This window comes from Pyrus communis, chromosome 9 (genome assembly GCF_041283825.1).
Source record: "Pyrus communis isolate YQ-2024b chromosome 9, ASM4128382v1, whole genome shotgun sequence".
Classification (NCBI taxonomy): Eukaryota; Viridiplantae; Streptophyta; class Magnoliopsida; order Rosales; family Rosaceae; genus Pyrus; species Pyrus communis.
In genome coordinates this window covers 3335067-3356140 of record NC_142573.1, presented here as the reverse complement: position 1 = coordinate 3356140, position 21074 = coordinate 3335067, and the positions used below count along the sequence as shown (strand labels likewise).

Genomic DNA, 21074 nt, shown 5'->3' with positions numbered 1-21074 from the left:
TACTGTAGTTGAAAATCCTTAGCAGCCTTCAACATTACTTCACTGTATCTTGCATCCATCAAGGACAAGTTTCTACAACAACAACAGTAGTTGTCAACGTACGTTGGCATAAACTTTCTACATATGTTGATAGGAATTGACAGATACTTATTAAATGCGCGATAAAATGACCTATGAAGCTTTATGGCCCCCTTATTTGAAAATTTTGATTACACCACTGTTTTGTGTTTGTAAGCATTTGAGCTACAAATTTCTTTCATTTGTGGTGTGACGCATAAACTTCGATCAAACACGTTTGTGCGGTGTCTTTTGAGCGACAGATTACCATTTGATCAACCAGACACGTGACCTTCCTTGACTAATCACGTGAGCATTCGCCTGACGTAATACGCTGCAAAAAGAACCTTCTCCGCAAGGTTTCGATCAGATGCAAGTCATCCGAGCCGTTCGAAAAATCCAATGTAATCTGTACCGTTGGATTAAACAACAGTCGAACCGTGGTTTGATATTTGAGTGCAAAATTGCAGACCGGTAGTTCAGTGGTACCGCGCCAACACTTGACACTCTCGAGAAAGTGCAGAAATTTGACATCTGAGAAGCCCAAGGCGGAGGAGACAAATTGAAATGGGTAATCCGTCAACCGAGCTCGAAGAACAAATGTGTAAATTCCCATTTTTTTAAATTTATTTGTTATTAATTTTTGTTAAATTTTCTTTTTTTGGTGGCAGACGAAAGGGGCGAGGAAGTGGTGGAGGAATCAAAAGGAGGGAACTTTGGGGAGGCGATGGAAGGAGTGGCCTCAATAGCACTTTTACCATGTGGGTCCCTCTCCGGCCACTTCATCCGCCGCCAGGACTCCGTTAACGTCTGCTTCGGCCTTCAGGGAACCGGTAACTCCTTCATCTGTTGATTCACTGTAAATTTCGATGCTTGATGCTGACGAAGTTTTCTTTACCGCGTTGGCCAGAGTTGGCATGTGAAAAGGAGTGCAGCAGGGGCGAGGATTACCGTCTGATCAAGCTTGCAATCATAGATTTCAATGTACGATGGATTTTACATTTTTCTTTTACTCTGTAAAATTTACCCTTTTCATATTTTTTCATCTGATGGGTTTTTTTTTTTTTTTTTTTTTTTTTTGTGTGGATATTTGCAGAGGAAGAAAGAAAAAGTTGTAGTTGTGGAGTGCAGAGGCCATGATGCTGCCCGGTTGCAGAGCATTGATCATGCTCATGGGTAAATCCTTTTTATATTTTCTTGCTGATTTTTTCACAAGCTTTTGGATGAACAAACCTGTTTGATAACTATTTCGTTTTTAGTTTTTATGTTTTTGCGCTTGAGAGTTTGATACAATTGAGTCGTTTTTTTCTTTTCATTTTTGTGAATTTCTGTTTTCGTTTATGAATTACTCCTTCGGGATTGATCATTGCGCGGAGATGACATATTTTTCCCCTTGTTTGCGTTCATTGGTGGGCAGTTGGGAGGAGGATGTTGTGGATCTAGTTGAAGACCAGCATGGAAAGAACAAGGTTTTGGTTTCCTTTAACTGTGAGACGCTGAAGTCCGATGCAGCAGCGGAAGATCATATCAGGAAATTTCTGCCCAAATTAGCCGGCCTAGATGCCGTTGTGTAAGGCTTTTATTCCCTATATTTCTCCTAAATTTCACTTGCAAAGAACTTTTGTTAATCAGACTACTGTTTCGTCGAGCGTCATCACTGCATCTGTTTAGAGAAACTTTGGTTGAATGTGCTTCTCAGAATACAAGTTGGCATCTATTTCTTTGTAAAAGATCTTTCGGAACACGTTCCAGAGATGAACTTGTTTAGAGGACTGTCTACTATCGAGTTTCTGCAAGCCTTTGCTCTAGGTTTTCAGGGTTACTTCTGTATGGTCATATGCCGGTTATTCTTAAAAGTTGCTCGTTTGTCTAATGTTTCTCAGTTCTATATGCCTTGTACATGCCCTTACTGGAGACTTCAATTTTGCAGCAACATCGGTAGGATGACAATTTCGGGGTTGGACTTCGAAGCGGAGGAATGAGCGGAATACAATCTGATGTATATAACGTACTATGTTGCTTTGATTTTACGTAATCTGATTCTGGTATGTAAGCAACATGAAACTGGAACACGAGATTGATCGTGTATCCTTACATTGCTAATCTTCTCTTAAAGACGTTGCATAATCCGACTTTTAAACCCGATGTACCCCAGATCGAATACAGGAAAGAGTTTTAATCATTTTCCGTCCTCTCTGTGATGCGTAATTTAAATCTTTGAACTGCACTTTACGCAACTCAAATATCTGGAAATCACGCAACGAGAAAATTCTAAGCTGATTCAATAATTATTGAAGTCACGAACAAATATGTAATATTGTTGCACAAACCAGACCTATATGCATAAATGTACATATCCTGTTACGTGGTTCAGTGACTACATTTGATTTAAAGGACAATTGAAAAAGAAACGGCCTAACCACTTCCACAGTAGACCACAGGTCCGGGCAGAGACTGAGCTTTAACACTTCAATGGGATCGAATGGTTGAGTTCCGCTTCCAGATACACAAGCCGACTAAGAGCCGACGATACATCTGACCTTCCCAACCTACGCTTGCAATAACAGGAAACCTGCCCAAAACACAAGGGAGAGGAAAAGATATATCACGAGTCCAGCAAAAAAAAGTGCAAAGAGTCACTTGATGTGGAAAGAATGTTCGATTGAGCCAATCCTAAAGCAAGTACCAAAACATACTCTCGTTGTTTTCTTTCTTAATGAACAAGGTGCATTGGCACGCAACTTTTGCACATTGGAACACTAAGTTTGCCATATCCAACAGAAAATGGCTGTTATTGTAAAACATAAATTATATGTACTGCGTCCATGTCATCCAACGGGAAATTCTCAATTTCCCCATAGAAATAACTCGATTTCCAAGAACAAAAATGTAGAAGTTCTAGGTGGAAAAGAGTACCTCTTTTTTGTTTTAACTATCACTCCACCTCAGATGCTTCTTCTGAATCAGATAAAGGTAGCAGGGTACAGATCCCAAGCATATGTCCGTTGAGGCAAACAAAATACTCAACACAATCCTCATAAGCTCCCAATCTGCAGCTGGCACTCTGCGGTATCATTTTGGCTTGCAACATGCTCCATAATTTAGCCTTGCAGTATGGGCACACCTCTGTTGGATGAAGTTGGGCCCCCTTCTTAATCAACATCGTCCGAACCTTGGACATTGAGAAGGACTTGAAAACTCCGCGAAAAAAACCCACATCTCCCTCTTCACCTTGGTCAAGATGTTCACAGGGGTCAGAGACATACAAAACATCTGTTCTGCATTGCGGTAAAAGAAAGCTCTTCCCTGATGTCCTAGAAAACCTGGTCCTATAAACAAAGTGACCCGGAATATGAATGCTGTTAAAGAGGCCACCCTTCTTAGATCCTGTACAGTAAATAAGCAGCTTCCCGAGTGCCCTCCAGTTCCCATCTACACTGTGACTCCCACTAGATTGAAGATCAACCATCATCTTTGGTGCTCTTGTTCGGCAAAATTCCTTCCACAGCACACGCTTGGCAAGATCATCAAACCATTTGCAGACAAGGGAAAGTGTAGCAATCAACTTAGGATTCCAATTCAACTGTTGGAAGACAAGGAATATCACATCTTCACTTAAATGCCCTTTCGTGCATTGACAACTTGCTGAGTGTATGCAACGATACTGCTTTGTAATAATCATTTTGTCTACCTAGAAAGATTGACAAAAACAACAATCTCAAATCCTTGTGATTCATGAGCCCATGAATATAATACGCACACCTTCGAACTATAGAATCTGAGAACCTAGAGGTATTTCGCAGCAACAAACACTATCCACTTTAAAGTCTAACTGCTCTACAGAATCATTTTATCCTCCGAGTGAGATTGAAGACTCAAATCCATGTATTTCATCAGGCTATAAAAATAACATATGCATGCTCAAACTATCGATATCAGCCAAATAGCGGAACACATGTTCAATCTTAACATTAAATCTCAAAATTTACATGCGTTTCGGAGTATCAATAATTATCCAGTTTAAGTTCTAACAAAAAATCTTAGCAATAAGAATTCTGAATGCATGTCACTCGTTTCCAAATCATCAGATCCGTAAGTCCCACCATATAAATATCAAAGCTTTTAAACAAAATCTCACATAAGTTTAAGCAACTACTCAATCCAGATAAAACCCACACTAATCTTGTACGGAATTTACAAATTTGGCACAAAAGAACCAAAATCAAAGGAAAACTAAGAGCTTGCAAAATCCTTGGTCATATCAAAACCCACTGAAACGCAGGGAAAGCAGCTCAGGGTGGACCAGATCGTAATTAAAACGAAATGGAGACCCAATTTCTCATCTCAGCCGTTACCTCATAAATGAATTGGATACAGGAAGCTTCATCAGTCGCCGTACATCAGACAAAACCCCCTTCCGCCATGGCTCCAAACCCCTAGAAATCCCAACTCTGCAAAATCGAACACAAATTAGGGTTTTCACAAGTACCAGAAGAAATAAAAGAAATTGAAGAAATCAAAACCAGCAGAAATTTACATTCTGCAACAAAGGTAGCAGTTGGAAAATTCGGGTTTGCTTCAGGGGCAAAATCGTCCAGAGAAAAACACAGTGACAGAAGCACTGATAGCACACCGAAAATCGTATCTGGCAGAGAAAGACTACAAAGACTAAGGCTTTGGCTTCCAAAACAGAAGAATTTGCAATTTGCTGTGGGAAAATGTTACAGCGACCAGCCCGGTACTTTATGTATGGCGACAACCGAACCACGTCGCGCCACGTACTGGAGGCGGAGGTGGCGGCTTTTGTGGATTGTGCAGTGGGGACCGCAGCGTCTTATTTGGCATTCAGTCGTGAAAAGACAAGCGGCGCCCATTGTTTTTACGGTTTTCCTGTCGTGGAAAGTTTAACATTACCCCGCAAAAGGCGCCAAAGAAACATTCTTCGAGCACAATTTTCCTCCTGGCGAAGAAAACAAATGAAAGCTTTGGCTTTAACTTCTTTGTAAGAACTTACTAACTTTCATGCACACGGTCGCGCGTGCAAAATGTATTTTTTGAATTATAAGGTGTTATGCGTTATTTATACATTTTAAATATATTTATATGCATGAATTGTTTTAATATTTTTATATTTCATTATTTTTTTTATCACCGGTGTTATTCGTCTGTTAAGATATTTTAAATATGTTTAAAAATAAAAAAATAATAATATTTAATAAATAACTGATTGTATGATGATTCGATACAACAATTGCAATTTTACATAATAACTCATAGCTCTTATAAATTTAAAGAGTTATACAGTTTGACTAAATGAATAATATTAGATAATGTTACAAGAAACCCGTAGATATTCCACATAATAGTGAAATATTAATTATAAAAGAATAAAAAAAATCTTTTTATGACAAAATCATCAAATTACCCCTGCATTATTTTGAACTACTTATGAATTTTTTGGCTTTGGGAGGAGGGGGTATTTTTGCCCCATTATTTTTGGTGAAGCCCGTAACCCCAAATGGGCTGCTGGCATTATATATTAGTATGGATATTTCTGTTGCTTTAGTATTTTGCAACGTTTAAATTTTTTTGATACAGTTATTATTTTCGTGAAAATATCCAAAAATCAAAGAAAGATATGGAAAAAAAGATGAAGTCTAACTTCACCTTATATTGGATAAACTCTTATATTTTAGCTAAAACTGACAGATTTCGTTGTTATTTCTAATATATCGGTTAAATATCAGAGAAACTCTTATATTTCTTCAAAATCATTGTATGACATTCCTAAGGTTTCATTTTAAATTTCCATCATTTTCATCGAAAAACTACAAATATCAATATCAATATTTTCACCGATACTGATATTTTAAACATTACTATTATGTCATAGTTATTAAAAATTAAATAATTTTCGCATGCTTTTGTTCTATTTAGAACGTCACCCTTTTTTTTCTTTTGGCATTTATATTAAACAAATTAAGTGACAATCAAAATAAGCAATGTCATGCCTAAAGAAAAAATTTGAGTGCGAAAATCATTTGGTACATTATTATGATATCTTATTAGACTTTCAATTTGGTTTTGAGTGCATATTCTTACACCGTCAACTTGAAGGTTATTTTCTTTTATTCAAGTAAGAAAAACTAAATGAAGATGTGATTAACTGGCTTGGGGGCAAATTGACACATTTTAAAAGATTAGGCAGGTTAAAATCAACCAAAATCAAAGAGAAAAATCAGGAGAGTGTTATGAGTACATGAACATTGACACACTATTAGCTTGATCTTCTCAAATACTTATAACAAACTCGTAAGTAGGATTCATTAGAATTTTGTTAAAGTTAGTCGCTCATGCGTTTGTGTGAGTTGTGGTTGTTAATAAGAAGTGAAAATCTACATCCAGCAAACCAGTCAGTCAAACCCAACAAGGTAAAAAACCATAATTATAGTTAATGGTAACTTTATTAAGAACAAAGTAAAACGATATTACAACTAATCAGCAGGATTATAACTGTTTTATTCAGTCAAGACTCAAAACATGTATCTGGTATGAAACTCAAGAGAAAAGGAAGAAAATGCATACTCTCCACAAAAACCAAATGAGGTATGTTAAGTTTCTAGGCATGCTAGATTCGCATTCAAACCTGCATCGAGGCCGTCTAGCACCAACTGAAGCAATCTACCTTTACAGTTTTGCACATCCATAAGCTTGTTTAACTAGCGTTACAAGCTCTGGTTTATTCTCCACTATTATTTTCCCAACTCAAGCGACAGCATTTGCAGAAGGCTTGCGCTCTTGTAGTGAGATGACTGTTTCGAAAGCACCAACCAAGGCCTTGACCTTACTCTTCCTGGTTTCAGCGAGTTTACTTGCTGTCTCCTCGATCACATTGTTAAACAAACCCTTCTCATCTTTCTTTCCCTGAACATCTTGATGTCTCAAAACAACCTTTTCTGCACCAGGTTCGGTACTAACTGTATGAGCATCGACACCTCTCTTCTTAAAGCTTCGCCGGAAGGAACCAGCTTTGACACTTTGGTTCTCTCCCAACACTATTCCTCGCCTAAATTTGAGCCTCCTTGGATTAGTACTCTCAAATTGTATGTCGACAATCTTTCCCCTCCTGAATTTTAAAGTTTCGCCATCCTTGTCTTCAGAGCAAACCATCCCTGACTTTCTGGGTTTCCCTTTGCCATCCTTGCCTTGGATCTCTGAATTGTCAATATAGTCAACTTCATTGTCTCCTGAGAAAGAGCTAGCTTCTGTTTCGCTCATTGTATATCCTGACCCTTCATCTTCGCCTTCAAGGGATGAAAAGGGCTCAGAGTTTTGGACAGATACCGACTTGGGTGATGTCGACAACACTGAAGGTGGTGAAGGTTCAACTTCACAATTTTTGTTCTGATCAGATTCCAGAGGTTTGTTGTTCTCAGTTTCAACCTTGATGACATACAAGGTCTTCTCCTGTACCTCTTTGTCATTGACTTGCTTAGGTTGAGCTTTCCTGTTTTGGTTCTTAAGAGGAGACACAACGTTCACGGGCCTGTTCTTCCGTGCTTTTAAGCTTGCAACTCCCCTGAGAGAAGGTTTGGGGGACAGTGATGTTCTTGGGGACGGCAATACTTTCTTCAAAGTCACTACAGAAGCTCCAGCCCTTTTGCCTATCTTACCATCACTGTTAGATTTGCCTTTAACACCTCCTGCAGATTCAGGAGAAGACACTTGCTTCAAAGCTGAAGATTTTATCTTGAAAGAGGTCCCGGTCCTTCGGACTATCAATGAATCACGGTTTCTCAGAGCAGTTAAACCTCCTGAAATATCAGGAGATGGAAACTCCTTCACTGCCAAAGATTTGGGCTTCGAAGAAGTGACATGCTTTACAAACAAGTTCTTTTCCTTAGGTCCTATTGAACCCTTCTTTGAAGAGACTTCCAGTTTATCAGGAGATGGTGAAACTTCCTGCTTCATGGCTTTAGGCACAGCAGAGACATGGGGTTTTGAACAGGAATCAAGAGAGGATGGAACTTCCTGCTTCATGGTTTTAGATGCAGCGTTGACATGGGGTTTCGAAAAGGATGGCAATTTGGGCTTGGCTGATGATGTCTTCTTACTCTCGGCTAGAGTCTCACTCCCAACAGAACTTTGGCTGTCAATGGATTTTTTTGACACTCGCTGCTTGGTAATGTTACAGGTATCAGGCAAAAGAGTATTCAAATCAGGCGAGGGTTTGATCTTGACCACAGACACATTCTTCCTCTCAGGAATAACCATACTCTCTTCTGGACTTTGGTTGCTAGGTGATTTTGTTTGAAGCCTTCTTGGTGCAAACTTTATAGGACATTTCGCCTTCACTTCCTCTTCATGTTTCCTCCCATATTTACAGTTGTCATGACAGGAACCAGTGGAAGCTCTGAGATAATGAGGAATCTTTTCTCCAGTGTTTGACGAGAATATTTTCCCCGTAGAATTCCTTCTTGGATTACGCTCCTTTGGTTTAGTTGTTTCACGGGTCACTGGTAAATTGATACTCAAATCATCCATCGGAAGGAGTGAGATATTTCAGACAAATCTTAGAATAGATAATCCTGAAAGCCAGCAAAAATACAAAATTATAACGGTGCAAAATGTATGGGACTGCAGATCAAAGACTGACTATTCACGATAACCAGATTGTGTAAACATCTTAATGCAATTAGCAGTTACAGATAGCTTCAAGAAGGAAGAATTTTAACTAGTGTCAACCTGGTGAAAGGTATAAAAGGTTACACATTTACACGGCCACTAATACTCATACATTAAATCAGTTTGGTAAGAGTTATAAACATTGAGATCAAATTACGAACATCTGTAGGGCCAAATTCTGCACCTATAATTAGTGAAATAAACAGTAATCTACCCCACAATAAATATAAAATTAGATATTCAAGTTGATTTCGCAATTTTTGTTGAATTTAAAACTTACTTATGACATCTTAATCCAATTCAATACAAAAGACGGCAATGTAATCACTTTGTTATTGCTTAATGAAAGTACTAGCAAGATAATCATGGTAGAGAAACCAAAAAAGAAACAGATTAACAGAACAAATCGGTAACTAAAATCGGTTGGAATCTGAATTAACATCCTAATTATCAAACAATTCAATCCCTAACAACCAATTCCAATGCCAAAAATGACGATTCGGATGAGGAAGAAATCCCAGAAAAGGCTGTAATTCATTTAACTTTTATGATGGGGAGATGACATTAACTAAAAAGCAGCAACTTTTGGGTTGCATTCAATGGGAAGAACTAAATGAAGCAACAGAAAATTAGCTTCAAACCTCCAACTACATGAGCAATAATTGATCACTACAAGATCATAACCTTATGCAAGTAGCCAATTACAAAACCATAGCCAGAAATTGAAAGGCATATCATATTATCCGTTAAAGATTGAAAAAAAAAAAAAAACACACAAACTTCACCACCAAGCAAGCCAAATGAACAAAACCCAGAAAGAAAATCTCAAAATCCGAAAACCTCTAAAGGATTATGAAAACAAAAACACACCCGAAACTGAGAGCTCAGTGAAAGCTTCGATTACACAAAACCCATAATCAAAATCACAAATTTAATCGAACCCAGCTCATGATTTGTGTCAAAGAATAAAACCCATCTAGCATTTTGTGCCAAAAAGTTATTGAAATAGGGTTCTCACAGATTCAGGAGCCCCTAGAGAGAGCATACCTTTTTGATAGTCTGCTATTCAACCAGAAAGCGAATGAAAAGGTTACGAATGAATGAGGCCTGCTCGAGGAGGAAGAAAAAAGAGGAGAGAGAGAGAGAGAGAGAGAGAGAGGGGAGAGTAAAGGCCGCTGCTTTTTGCTCTTTTCCTTTTTGGGTGGGAGGGATTTTGCTTCAGAGATCGTGCAAGCAAGCAACTGTTTCCAGTTTTCTTCTGGTTTGGTTTGGTGGGGTTCTCTTCTCAGCGCCTTGCACGTTTGCTATAGAATCCAAGGAAAATACAAGAGAGAGAAATACTAGTGTGGAATTTGGTTTGGTCCCACCAACTTTATGCTATTTTGGGGGGGTTCTTCTAAAATCCAAAAATTCCAAAATCCAAACTCAGAAGATTGAATTGTGATTTTTTGGAGGAAGCTGTTTGCTTTTTATAATGGTTGCTTGTGGAAGCTTTGGAATTCTTGCCAAAGTTTAGAATTTTTATCGCCTTAATGGGAGAATTAGGGATTGTTTGGTGTGAAAAATATGAAAAATAATGGATTTTGGAGTGAATTTTTTAAGATACCTTACCATATATGTATGTTTTGGTTCTATTTACTTTACTTCGTTGCTAAGATACCCGATTTTGTTTCTGTTTTGTTTTCTACAATTAATGAATAAAGATACCTTACCAATAAGAATGGTGAGGTTTACGTAGGAACATAAAAGAGTTACCCATAACTTTTATCTTTATTAAATAATCGATCGTAACATATAACTTTAATCGAATTTTGTGAAAGCCATGAACGGACGTTGTTGGTAAAAATTTAAATTCAAAAATTAAAAGTTGATGAATTTTAAAATGTGAGCAAGTGTCACACCAATGTAGCTCTCCCTCATTCATGCGTATTTAGTGAATATGCCTTGTATACCTTTTTTTAAATTAAAATATATATATCACCTAGCATTTCACCACGATAATCTACCATTTTGAGATGTTGAGAGTGAGTCCCATATTGATAGAAGGAGGGGTCTTGCATATGCTTATAAGAGGTTGAGCTACTTCTCATATTGCCAGTTGGTTTTATGGTGGAACCTCAACTTTCTTCATGGTATTAGAGCGGTTGTCTCATGTGTGAAGCCTAACGGCCACACGTGCTTCACATCACCCGAGTTGTGTTGTCCATGTGTTAGGCTTGAAAATTCGCCACACGTGAGGGGCGTATTGAGAGTGAGTCCCACATTGATGGGAGGAATGACCTTGCATGAGCTTATAAAAAGTTGGACTACTCCTCATATTGCCCTTTTGAGAGCTGACAAGACTTACAGAAGCATTTCAACATTTTTTTCACTACCATCAATTCATCATAAATAAGAATCAAACTCAAGACATGCCGTGTGCAAACGGTCCTATAAGTCGTCCGTTGATTAGTGTACATTGGTGATTATTATGACTTGTGGCAAATGATATATCAACATTGATTAATCATGTTGATTTAATAATGAAACAATTTAATAATGTGAAAAAGATGATGCTTAAAATACAATTAACAAATTTATGACTGTCATCTTCAACCGTTTAATGTGATTATACAAATCAACTCATCATGAGAAAGTGTAAATAAATTAATTATTTGAACATCGAAATTGCTTTCATGATAATCACAAATTTTATTATTAAAACTCGGTTAATTTTTTTTTCTATACAAGCGATAATTTAAAATCATTTTATTTACAGATGAGAAAATTTAAACTCGAAAGACAAATTTATTGCATTAACCAACTAGCATGTATAGTTGGAGGGACTTTTCAATGTCGGGAACACAGCTCGGACACAATGTGTAATAATACAATTAGTTTGAAAACTTGAACAAAAAATTCCAACCAATTATGTTATTACACTTGGTGATTGAATTGTGTTACTGACACATTGAAAAAAATTTCGTATAGTTGGCAGAAACTACCAATTCCATATCATACCTTCTCAATTAAAACCTAGAAATTCTAGAGAGCAATTCAACATGCATTGCCACCACGTCTACTTAGTTTTGTAGATTTCTACATGAAAATCAAGGGGTCTCCTTGAAAGGCATGAAACGACACAAGGAGAGGAAATGTCAAGGGAACCAAGATTAAAATAATAATTTATCGGCATATTTTCTTAGGATAGTTGCATATTTCCTTTTGTTTTATCAAGTTATGTGCGATTAAATCAAAGTTCTGGAATGTTCATACATCTTAGTAATACTCGGAGAAATTATTATATTAAATAAATGTTTTGTTTGCTATTGTAATATAATCTAGTTTATTGGTGTGATCATTATCATACTTTTTTCTCATATATTTTCTTTGAATTTTTATATATTGGGTTAAATGTTCTAAATTACGTTATTTTGATATGCGGGCGTTTGATAACGGAACTACATGAAAAAGAAGAAGAAAATGACGGTTCGGGGTGTCCAATATAATTCCAACAGAACAAGAATATAATTAATTGCGCCAATACATATGCATTATATTTAATCAACATAAACATAAGTAAAACACAATATTTAAATAGTCTAATGGTGCACTACTCGGCCTTGGACTCGGCTCCTTGTATATTAAAAATAAAATTTCTTATGATATAAAGTATTAATATTTTTATGAGATATCATTTTTTAATATTTGTTATTATACTTTTACCCTTAAATAATAAAAGGTCGGTTCTTAATTCTCAAAGTTCAGAACAAAGGGTGGTAGGTGCTTTTGCTTTTATATTTGACTCTTTAATAACTATAGGTGTGACTAATTTTTAATCAAACCAACACTTAGATCATGTCACCATTTTTTTCAAATTTTTTTTTGTTCACCCCAATAAGGTGTCCACCATATGATTGCTATGAGTGACAAATTTAATAGACAACATACGAATGATCATAGAAAGAAAAGATGTACCGACCTGTGTTCTTGTCATACTGAAAATTTCTCTATAAAAAGAGATAAGGCGTGAACGAGATGAGTTTGCCCTTTGCATCCTCTCGTATAGGTACGGGAATGTCAAAATTAGTCATCATAAGATTCATAACTCGTCACATGTGAATATAAATTTCAATGTAAAGCATTGAGAGATACACTCCACAACAATTCACAATCACGCACACGCAAAACACGTTTTAGTGAGCTATAAGATTGTAAACCATTATAAAATTCACTTTTTCAATGGCTCACAGTTAACGCACTCGCATACGAAGCATTACTCTTATGATGAGCAAAACCTACACGGAAACGACTTTGTTCTCATGTTCCCCACAATATAGAAGAAGTGTGTGTTAAAGGTTGATGTTCGCATGTGGGCACTTCCCGTAGTTGATGTGTTAGCTTCCTTTGGGGGTGAAAGTCATACGCCTTAATCATTAATCACAGCATGGAGGAGGAAATTTTCTAAAAAGTGGTTGCATCTATTGATGGAGGCATGCTTTGAAAAAGTTGTGGCCATATATTGGAGCAAAGATAAAGCCTAAAAAGAGAAAAGAGAGTATAATATTAGAAAAAGTCACCTTGGATTCTCTCCCACTCTCTAAACTAATAAAAATGAATCACACAAATGGAAAATTTTCACTATTTGTTGTAAAGTTTTAATAAAAAATAAAACTGAAGAGACTATAAACAGACAAAACTTGTATATAAATCACAATTTTGCGCCCTTCTATTGAGGTTTTAGGGTTGTTTAGAAGTGATATTAAAATGGCTGAAAGCGTTTTTAATGAAAATGTTTTTTAAACAATCCTTAGTAAAATGACAAGTGAATCATAAAAAACCACTTCTATTGAGGTCTTGAGGCTTTGGTTCTAAAATTATTTTCAATCAATTTAAAAGCATTTTCAAATAAGTCTTTACTGTTCTTGAATTTCGCTTTTGATCAAGTTTGTAGATTTTACGGATTTGCGCTTATTTTATCTCTCGAAAGTTAGTGAGAAAGTTGAAACCTACACCTTGATCAATCAACAGCAGATACTCATTCCTTCCAAAAACTAAATACAATTGGTGGAAGAGTTTAGTTGGGGAGTTGACCTTCCAACGACAAACTAGATTTGTTCTATTAAGCCAATCAATGTCTAAGGAAAGGGGTCCTCTCCTGATTCTTTCCTCTTAATCCATCAAATTAGGGAATTCATACTGTTGAAAATTGATTCAAAGGCTGAAGTTATTATAACTTTTAAAGAGGGCCTTTGTTTGTAGTCATTGGATCAATTTTCAATGACACGGATTTCATGATTTAGTGGATTAAGAGGAAGGGATCCAGAGAGGATCCCTTTCCACTGTCATAATCACAATTCATTAGTCTCTTTCAGATATATTAATTAATTGTTAAGTCATCCATTAGAGGAAAATTACTTCCATTTTCTATTGAACATCTAGCTGTATGATCTACTACTTTCCTTCAAGTTTTTGCCTATTGAATCCCATGACAACAGTAAAGCTTTGTCTCACTGAGCAGTGTCGGCTATATAATCTCCTATTTTTCTTCAACTTTTTGCCTATTGAACCCCACGACAACAACAAAATTTTGCTCTTTAAGTGGCGTTGGCTGCATGAATCATAAATCACCATTGCATTTAATTTTACGCTAAATTTTCTGTTAACTCAAAGTACTCCATGTCTTTTTATAGAGTCTCTTTTCAAGTATTCGTAGGTCTTTCTCTACTCATTTTCTTTTATCAATTGACAAAATTACCAAGTCATCTATGCCTACCTACCATTCATCTGTCTCTAACAAGTAGTCGATGAGAAAATTAAGACAATAAATTTCGTATCTAAAGTAGGGTCAGATTTCAGCATCCTCCTAATGGATTGCAAAAATAGATGCCTATTAATGTAGAGTAAGTGAAGGACATGCCTTTCTCTAGGTTATTTATTTGAGAAAATTGTAGCAATAGTCCTTCAATTTTAACCTAATTGGAGCAATGATCCTTCAACTAAAAATCCATGATTATTGGTCTCTTAACTCATCAAAACGTGCAGCTATGATCGTTGTCGTCAACTCCGTCAGGATTCCATCAAAATGACTTATGCTAAAAGGATCATTGCTACAATTGGGTTAGAGTTGAGAGACCATTGCTCCAATTGAGTTAAAGTAAAGAGGTTATTGCTCAAATTGGGTTAAAGTTGCAGGATCATTGCTACAATTTTTTAATTTGGTTTTCCATGTTTGCCTTTTGATCTAGCCTCATATGCGTGACACGTGACTTATTTTGACGGAGGTTTTAATGGAGTTGGTGAAAAAGACTATAGCTACACGTTTTGATGAGTTGAGGGACCACTAGTCATGGATTTTTAGTTGAGGGACCATTGCTCCAATTGCGTTAAAGTTGAAGGATCATTGCTACAGTTTCTTCTATTTATTTTCTTTTGAGAAGTTTTTTCGGTGTGACAGACACACTGCCATGTAGTATTTCCAATCGACTCATGTTATATCATGTGGATCTGTTTATTAAAATTATACTCTGAGACCATGCCATATCAATTATGTCGTTCACCCATATTTAAACAAGCGAATTAATAATACCACGTGGCGGATAAATTTATTACAGAAAGACATGATAAGGGGATTCCAACAGCTAGCTTTATTCTTGCTTAGTTTCCACAGCCATTGAATACCAAAAGAGGCAGGCTTACAGGGAAGATTGTTATTTTCCAAGTACAACACACTAAGAAGCTTTGTATTGCACCTTTTGCTATTGTACAACTTTAGGATGTTAAATAGTTTGCCTTTTCTTTTGGCCAAAGAACCTTTGTACCCTAAGCATACATGTGTAAATAAATTCAACAGGTGAAATCTCAACCTGAAAATCGCATCTTGCAAATCATGTTATGTCATGGTTTGCTCCCTGAGACGGTCTTTCTCACAGCTCCTACCGAGACCAAAAACTGACCGAGGGATGATAAAGTCTTCATGTCATCAGGAGGGAAGTAGCTTGCGGCCTTTTCCAAGAGTGATGTGAAGAGAAGAGAGAGTGAAAGCCAAGTGACATAACGTTCATCCAGAAGGTCATCCAGAAAGGCAAATGCAGCTAACAGATCAGACCTGCTTGCATTGATAGGTGCAGCAAAATGAGCGGGGATTATTCTCCTGAACCTCCAGTCACGTGCGATTCCATCAACCCAATCCCTGACCTGAATTATCAAAATGCAAAAGGATTGTTTGATTATTTCACACACATACACATGCCAACAAGGAAGTCAAAATATCAAATGATCATGCGTTTGTGTCTTTGTTAGGCATGCTGTGAGTTCACTAATTAGTTTGCGTACCAAAAGACGAATCAAAATTTGCATCGGAATGGTTCAAGTACCTTTTCAGGAACTTTGCTGAAGACGAGGGTCTTTACAATGGGTGAGACAATCAGCTTTTGTGACATCTGAGCAAAGCTAGCATTCGGTTCCAACAGATTTGATGGACCGAGAAACAAGATTTGGAGAACAATTCTTTCCCTTCCTACACAAAAGAATTCATTTCAGAAAAACATACATGATCACCCTCAAATTGGATTATCACTTTACTAAAACTGAAGCCAGACTGGAATGCGGAATGGAGATTCTACCTTTTTGACAGTTCAATTTGTTATCAACTACTGGTTCTTGAGATACTTCTTTTCCTTGACTGAGAAGTTTTACCGCCAAACCATTCATCGCAGATGCCAACAAGGATTCTTTGCTGATACAATCAGGCGGCTGTCTTGGCACAAAAATTACAGCATCTGTTTATCAGTAGAGTTCTGGAACGCTTATGATAGAAAGCGACCTCCACATATAGTCCAATACCTGAAAATTCACAACAAAATGAGTTTTCCCAATATCTTTAAAAAAGTGAAGTCTCGGATGTCACATTTGCCCTTTGTATTACCAACTTCTGGTGAACTGAGAACTTTCTGCTCAATCTCATCAGCCCTTGAGGTGGAGAAGTCCTCATCTTTTAAGGTCTTGGCATGAAAGATCCCGATAAACTCCAGCGGCAGGTTCAAAGGCCAACTCCATTGCCTTGGTGCCACCCGTACCTGAGCTTGAGCGAAAATTTTGTGCTCATAAGCAAATGTAGGCAGAACTATGTATTCTACGGGAGCTCCTAACTCTTTCAGAAGCTGGAAAGAAACAAGAGCACTCATAAGAAAAGCATAGTTGGTTAACAAACGGATATGCAGAATTAAACAAATACACAGAGAAGTAAAAAAGAAGAAGATTCAGCACGAAAAATTTATAACTGACTAGAATCGTAAGCAAGATATAGCCTGAATACACTCCTTGGTTGGAGCAACGGGCGCATGGACTTACAATCCTCGGGATTTTAGTTTGATGACTGTCATTTTAATGTTTGTTGACACACTGTTGAACCCTAATGCTTGCTCTTGTTCAAATAACCATATGCAGCTTTTCACAGCCTACGAACACGCGAAAAAGAGAGTAAAACATATTGCAAAAGCTACAATTCACAATAACATTGACACGCCCCGATCCCGTGTCATCCGGACACGAGGATGGACACGTGCTGGCCGACACCCAAGGATGACGAAAGTAATCCTAACATGCATATGCTAAGAACATGCAAACATGCATGTTACGATGGTTTTCATCACTCTCGAGTGTTGGCCAGCACGTGTCCTTCCTCGTGTCTGGATGACACAGGGCTCGGGGCGTGTCAAACAACAATCACTCTGTATAATAAAAACATGCTTCTGCTGAAGAGTGATAAAAACACATCAAAATCGAGAACAACGGGAAGATCGGGAACTCATTGAGCACAAAGATGGAAGCATGACATGCCACAAACCAAAAACTACCAAATTATAAGCAATTATCAGCTGAAAACAACTACAAATATACTAATAAATCAAAAGAATAAAATGAGCTGACCTCAGTCCTAGTAGTGCTTCTATTGGGAAAAGGACCCAGAGGAAAAGGAAACCCAGTGAAGTTGGTGTAAAACCGGTCACCGCCGCCTCTGCTGCCACTGATGGTGCAGTTTGGGGCAGAGACCACCAAATTGACGGCCTTTCTGCTCTTGCTCCTGGGTTTTAGCTGGAAACAAAAACCCTTCAAGGACCCGCCAAAAGGGCTCGAACTTGGTTCTCTGAGAGAAATTGGGTTCCGAAAAATGGTGGATTTCGGTGAAGAAACGGCAATGGCTGCCATTGTTTTTCTGAAACTTTATGTTAGTACTTTGCCTTCAGCAGCCAAACCACTGAGAGAGGAGTGGTGCATAACGCAGAGTTGTAGGTAGCAATACCGGGTTGTGCTTTTGACACGTGGAGGATCCAGTCGGATTGTCTGATGTGGATTTTCTGTGAACTTGTAGATTTATTGTGGATGATAGGGAACGAAGGCATGCTTGATAAATAACTTCTTGAGGAAAAAAGAAGGAAGAATCGAGAAGCTTTGAATCAATTCATCGATGGTATAATTCTTTCCTTAGTTAAATTACGATTTTCATTTGGTCAATGTAGTTTAACTGTTGCAACCTTAAACCCGAAAGTTTACTGATTGTTGTAACTCGAGGATAATGACATTTAGCGCACGAGTGACAAATGTGAGCGCAAATCACCTACATTGCCGCTAACGTGTTGGTTTCGTTGAAATTTTAACAAAATTAAGTCATCGTCCTACAATCTCAACAGCTACAATCACAATATCGCAAAAATTGAATTAAAAAAAAAAAAAACAAGCATATACTAATCACTCGAGCTGGTAAGCTCTTACAAAAAATATGTACAACCAGTAATTTCTTGATGAATATATAACCATATTTAACAATTTCATCCAAAACCTACTTCTCGCAGACGAAGCACCTACACCTATCTTGCAGCAAAAGTAAGAACTACAAAACATATTTTATTTCAACACAAATCTTCACACAAACAAGAACCCTGTAAAACCCTAATTAAACTGTATTCTAGCAAGAGCATTGCAATAAGCACAAAGTCGTTATCTTCGTGAACAAAAATTTGAGAAACTAACATGCCCGAGCCAATATCTATGAAAGCCGAAATGATTCAGTCAATAACATTGCATCTTTGGAACCTGGTAAGTCGTCGAATTGCATGCCGGAAGTACGGGCAGAAGGCGCCACCATTGTGTAGGAGCAAAGTTGTATTCATAGTGCTTGTGAACAAAGAAGCCAATAGCACCTCAGGTGAGGATTTCCCTGACAAGCCAATCCAAACTAGGATATGCAAAGTACAGAAGAAGAAATGACGGGAGTGCAAACACAACGGTGATGACTATGTACAAAGCCAACATGACTGCACAGGCAGGTATTACATATAAGATGATCAGAAGAAATATGACAACCAGCGGGAACTTTGCTGTCAAATGAACGAAGAAAACAAGTGAATTCCGAATTGAAGACTGCAAGCGCTCCACACCAAAGTAATTATTGACAGGGCCATGATTGCGATTCGACCCAGATTGCTCGATATGGCGAATATGTTGCCCCCTCCTGTGGGCACCTGTACCGTGGCACGCTTGAGTTCCCACAGAGACATTTCCAGTTGCCGGCCAGACTGACTGATTATCACCAGAGAAGGTAGAATTAGAATGCGGTCCCCTATCACCATTCATGCTCTCAACCATCCAGAGAAGAAAGTAGTTCTTGCGAGGGAACCTGAGATTTCCCCTGTAAACGAGCCGGAAGGACAATAGGCTGCACCACGGGCAGGAGATAAAAAGCGGAAGCTGAATCGGTAAAGTGGGGAATTTCACAACCGCCCATTGCAGTCCCAGAATGCAATTCTTACAGAGGGTATGGCCACACCATAAAACGTAGGGCACATTCTCAACAATGTTGAAGGATTCCCAACATATCGGGCACTCTAGTCCTTCCTCTCTGCCAACAACCGAAGAACTCTCGTCGTCAGAACATTCGACAGCTGCTTGCGTCGACTTTAGAGGATCGCCTTTCAATCCAACACTTCCAGCTATGCAGCTGGATGCAAAATCCCACATTTTCACCACAACCATTGCCTCACTAACACATCATCACTAAGATTTACTGTACCAGCATCTCAAAGCACCATGATGAAGATTGACCGAGGTATTAGTAAAATTCAGACCTGAAGAAGAATCCACAGAGTAAATTTATCCGGAAACAGGACTTTTTTACCGCACTTGGGATTAAACTAATCATCTTTTATGTTCTGGGATTAAGCTAATCACAGATGCATCTACTCATTACACCCATGAGTTCAAATAAGCAGAATATACACAAGAATCATCCAAAAAATATTAACCTAATCATACGGTGATACCCCAAAACCAGGATTAACCCCCAAAACCCAATTAAACAATCAAACAATTGATAAAAGTCTATGAATTTAAATAAAAAGATCTAAACTTTAACAACAAAAAAGCAAACCCAGCTGAAATTTCGAACTGCAGGTCCGGAAAATCAACCCCATAAGATCCAAATCAAAAGCGAAGCAACCAAAGATGATAAAAACAGAAGTGGGTTGCGATCTCACCGATTGCAGGAAGCCATTTCGAATCAAATTTTCAAGAGAGAGAGATGGGGAGAGTCCTCAATATCCTCTCTCTCCCGACGGAGAAATGAAATCGAGATTTAACTTTTTTGGGTTTTCGGGTTTTGGAATTGAGCGAGTGAGCGACGGAGCGGCGTGGTGACGTCACCCGCTGCTCGAAGCTCCGAATGTGGTCCAAGTGGCGTTTGGTTAAACGAGGTGACGACGTCGCTCTTCCGAACGGTTCAGAGCTGTAAAACGCTGCGTTTTGTTTATTCCTCGGTTGGGCTTGAGAGAGGATTTCCCGTCTTTTATTATTCAATGCCGTTTATGAGATGTGGCCCAAACTCTAAATCTAGCAATTGTTTTGGATAATTCAAAGTTCGACAATGTGTTTCTGGGCTTTGAATTTGAGGCCCATTTCTATGAGCCCAGATATCAATCGCATTCCCTCCAATAACCTCGACTTTGTTAATGTAATTTTATATTTCTCAATTTAATCTACAAAGGCTTGTTTAGATGTGCCTTTAAAATGATTAAAAATGTTTTTGATGAAATTTTTTTGGAACCAGTCTTTAGTAAAATGGAAGTGAATCATAAAAAACACTTGAAATGCTTCCTGCAATTCCGGCAAAAAGTACATAACTCATGCTTCTTCAAGTGCTTTTGGAATCAAGAAATATTTTCTCTAAAAGTACTTTATGTCGTTCTAAAAGCACTTTCGAGTCTTAAGTTGTTAACAAATAAATTATGAACAATTGAACCCGATTCCATGAGTTTGTAATTTAAGTTCATTTTATATTGATGTTATTTGGTTTAACC

At 37.7% G+C, this 21074-nt stretch overlaps 4 protein-coding genes and 1 non-coding gene across 7 annotated transcripts; 1 reads left to right on the top strand and 4 right to left on the bottom strand.

Moving 5' to 3' along the window:
• Positions 1 to 470: 470 nt before the first annotated feature.
• On the top strand, positions 471 to 2239 carry LOC137740196 (uncharacterized). 2 transcript variants are annotated; one of them, XM_068480021.2, is made up of 6 exons: positions 471 to 628; positions 729 to 890; positions 968 to 1041; positions 1154 to 1233; positions 1475 to 1627; positions 1988 to 2239. In XM_068480021.2, the coding sequence occupies exons 1-6, from the start codon at positions 625 to 627 to the stop codon at positions 2037 to 2039; spliced, it is 525 nt and encodes a 174-aa protein (XP_068336122.1). In that variant the 5' UTR covers positions 471 to 624; the 3' UTR covers positions 2040 to 2239. The 2 variants fall into 2 exon arrangements, with proteins under 2 accessions (XP_068336122.1, XP_068336121.1); XM_068480020.2 differs by having other exon boundaries at positions 529 to 661.
• An 84-nt stretch (positions 2240 to 2323) lies between these two features.
• Positions 2324 to 4764, bottom strand: LOC137739113 (EID1-like F-box protein 2). Its single transcript, XM_068478605.2, has 4 exons — positions 4595 to 4764; positions 4413 to 4508; positions 2974 to 3748; positions 2324 to 2629 (listed from the first exon to the last, which is right to left on the bottom strand). The coding sequence occupies exon 3, from the start codon at positions 3737 to 3739 to the stop codon at positions 2993 to 2995; it is 747 nt and encodes a 248-aa protein (XP_068334706.2). The 5' UTR covers positions 3740 to 3748; positions 4413 to 4508; positions 4595 to 4764; the 3' UTR covers positions 2324 to 2629; positions 2974 to 2992.
• A 1738-nt stretch (positions 4765 to 6502) lies between these two features.
• LOC137740327 (uncharacterized) lies at positions 6503 to 10184 on the bottom strand. 2 transcript variants are annotated; one of them, XM_068480185.2, is made up of 2 exons: positions 9790 to 10184; positions 6503 to 8645 (listed from the first exon to the last, which is right to left on the bottom strand). In XM_068480185.2, the coding sequence occupies exon 2, from the start codon at positions 8599 to 8601 to the stop codon at positions 6823 to 6825; it is 1779 nt and encodes a 592-aa protein (XP_068336286.2). In that variant the 5' UTR covers positions 8602 to 8645; positions 9790 to 10184; the 3' UTR covers positions 6503 to 6822. The 2 variants fall into 2 exon arrangements, with proteins under 2 accessions (XP_068336286.2, XP_068336287.2); XM_068480186.2 differs by having other exon boundaries at positions 9613 to 9798.
• Positions 10185 to 15363: 5179 nt separating this feature from the next.
• LOC137741015 (uncharacterized) lies at positions 15364 to 18070 on the bottom strand. Its single transcript, XR_015966817.1, has 5 exons — positions 17653 to 18070; positions 16649 to 16883; positions 16347 to 16566; positions 16098 to 16240; positions 15364 to 15918 (listed from the first exon to the last, which is right to left on the bottom strand). It is a non-coding gene; the product is annotated as an uncharacterized LOC137741015 (transcript).
• Positions 18071 to 18501: 431 nt separating this feature from the next.
• LOC137740061 (uncharacterized) lies at positions 18502 to 20393 on the bottom strand. The gene is made up of 2 exons (XM_068479848.2): positions 20256 to 20393; positions 18502 to 19847 (listed from the first exon to the last, which is right to left on the bottom strand). The coding sequence occupies exon 2, from the start codon at positions 19753 to 19755 to the stop codon at positions 18925 to 18927; it is 831 nt and encodes a 276-aa protein (XP_068335949.2). The 5' UTR covers positions 19756 to 19847; positions 20256 to 20393; the 3' UTR covers positions 18502 to 18924.
• Between the last annotated feature and the right edge of the window lie 681 nt (positions 20394 to 21074).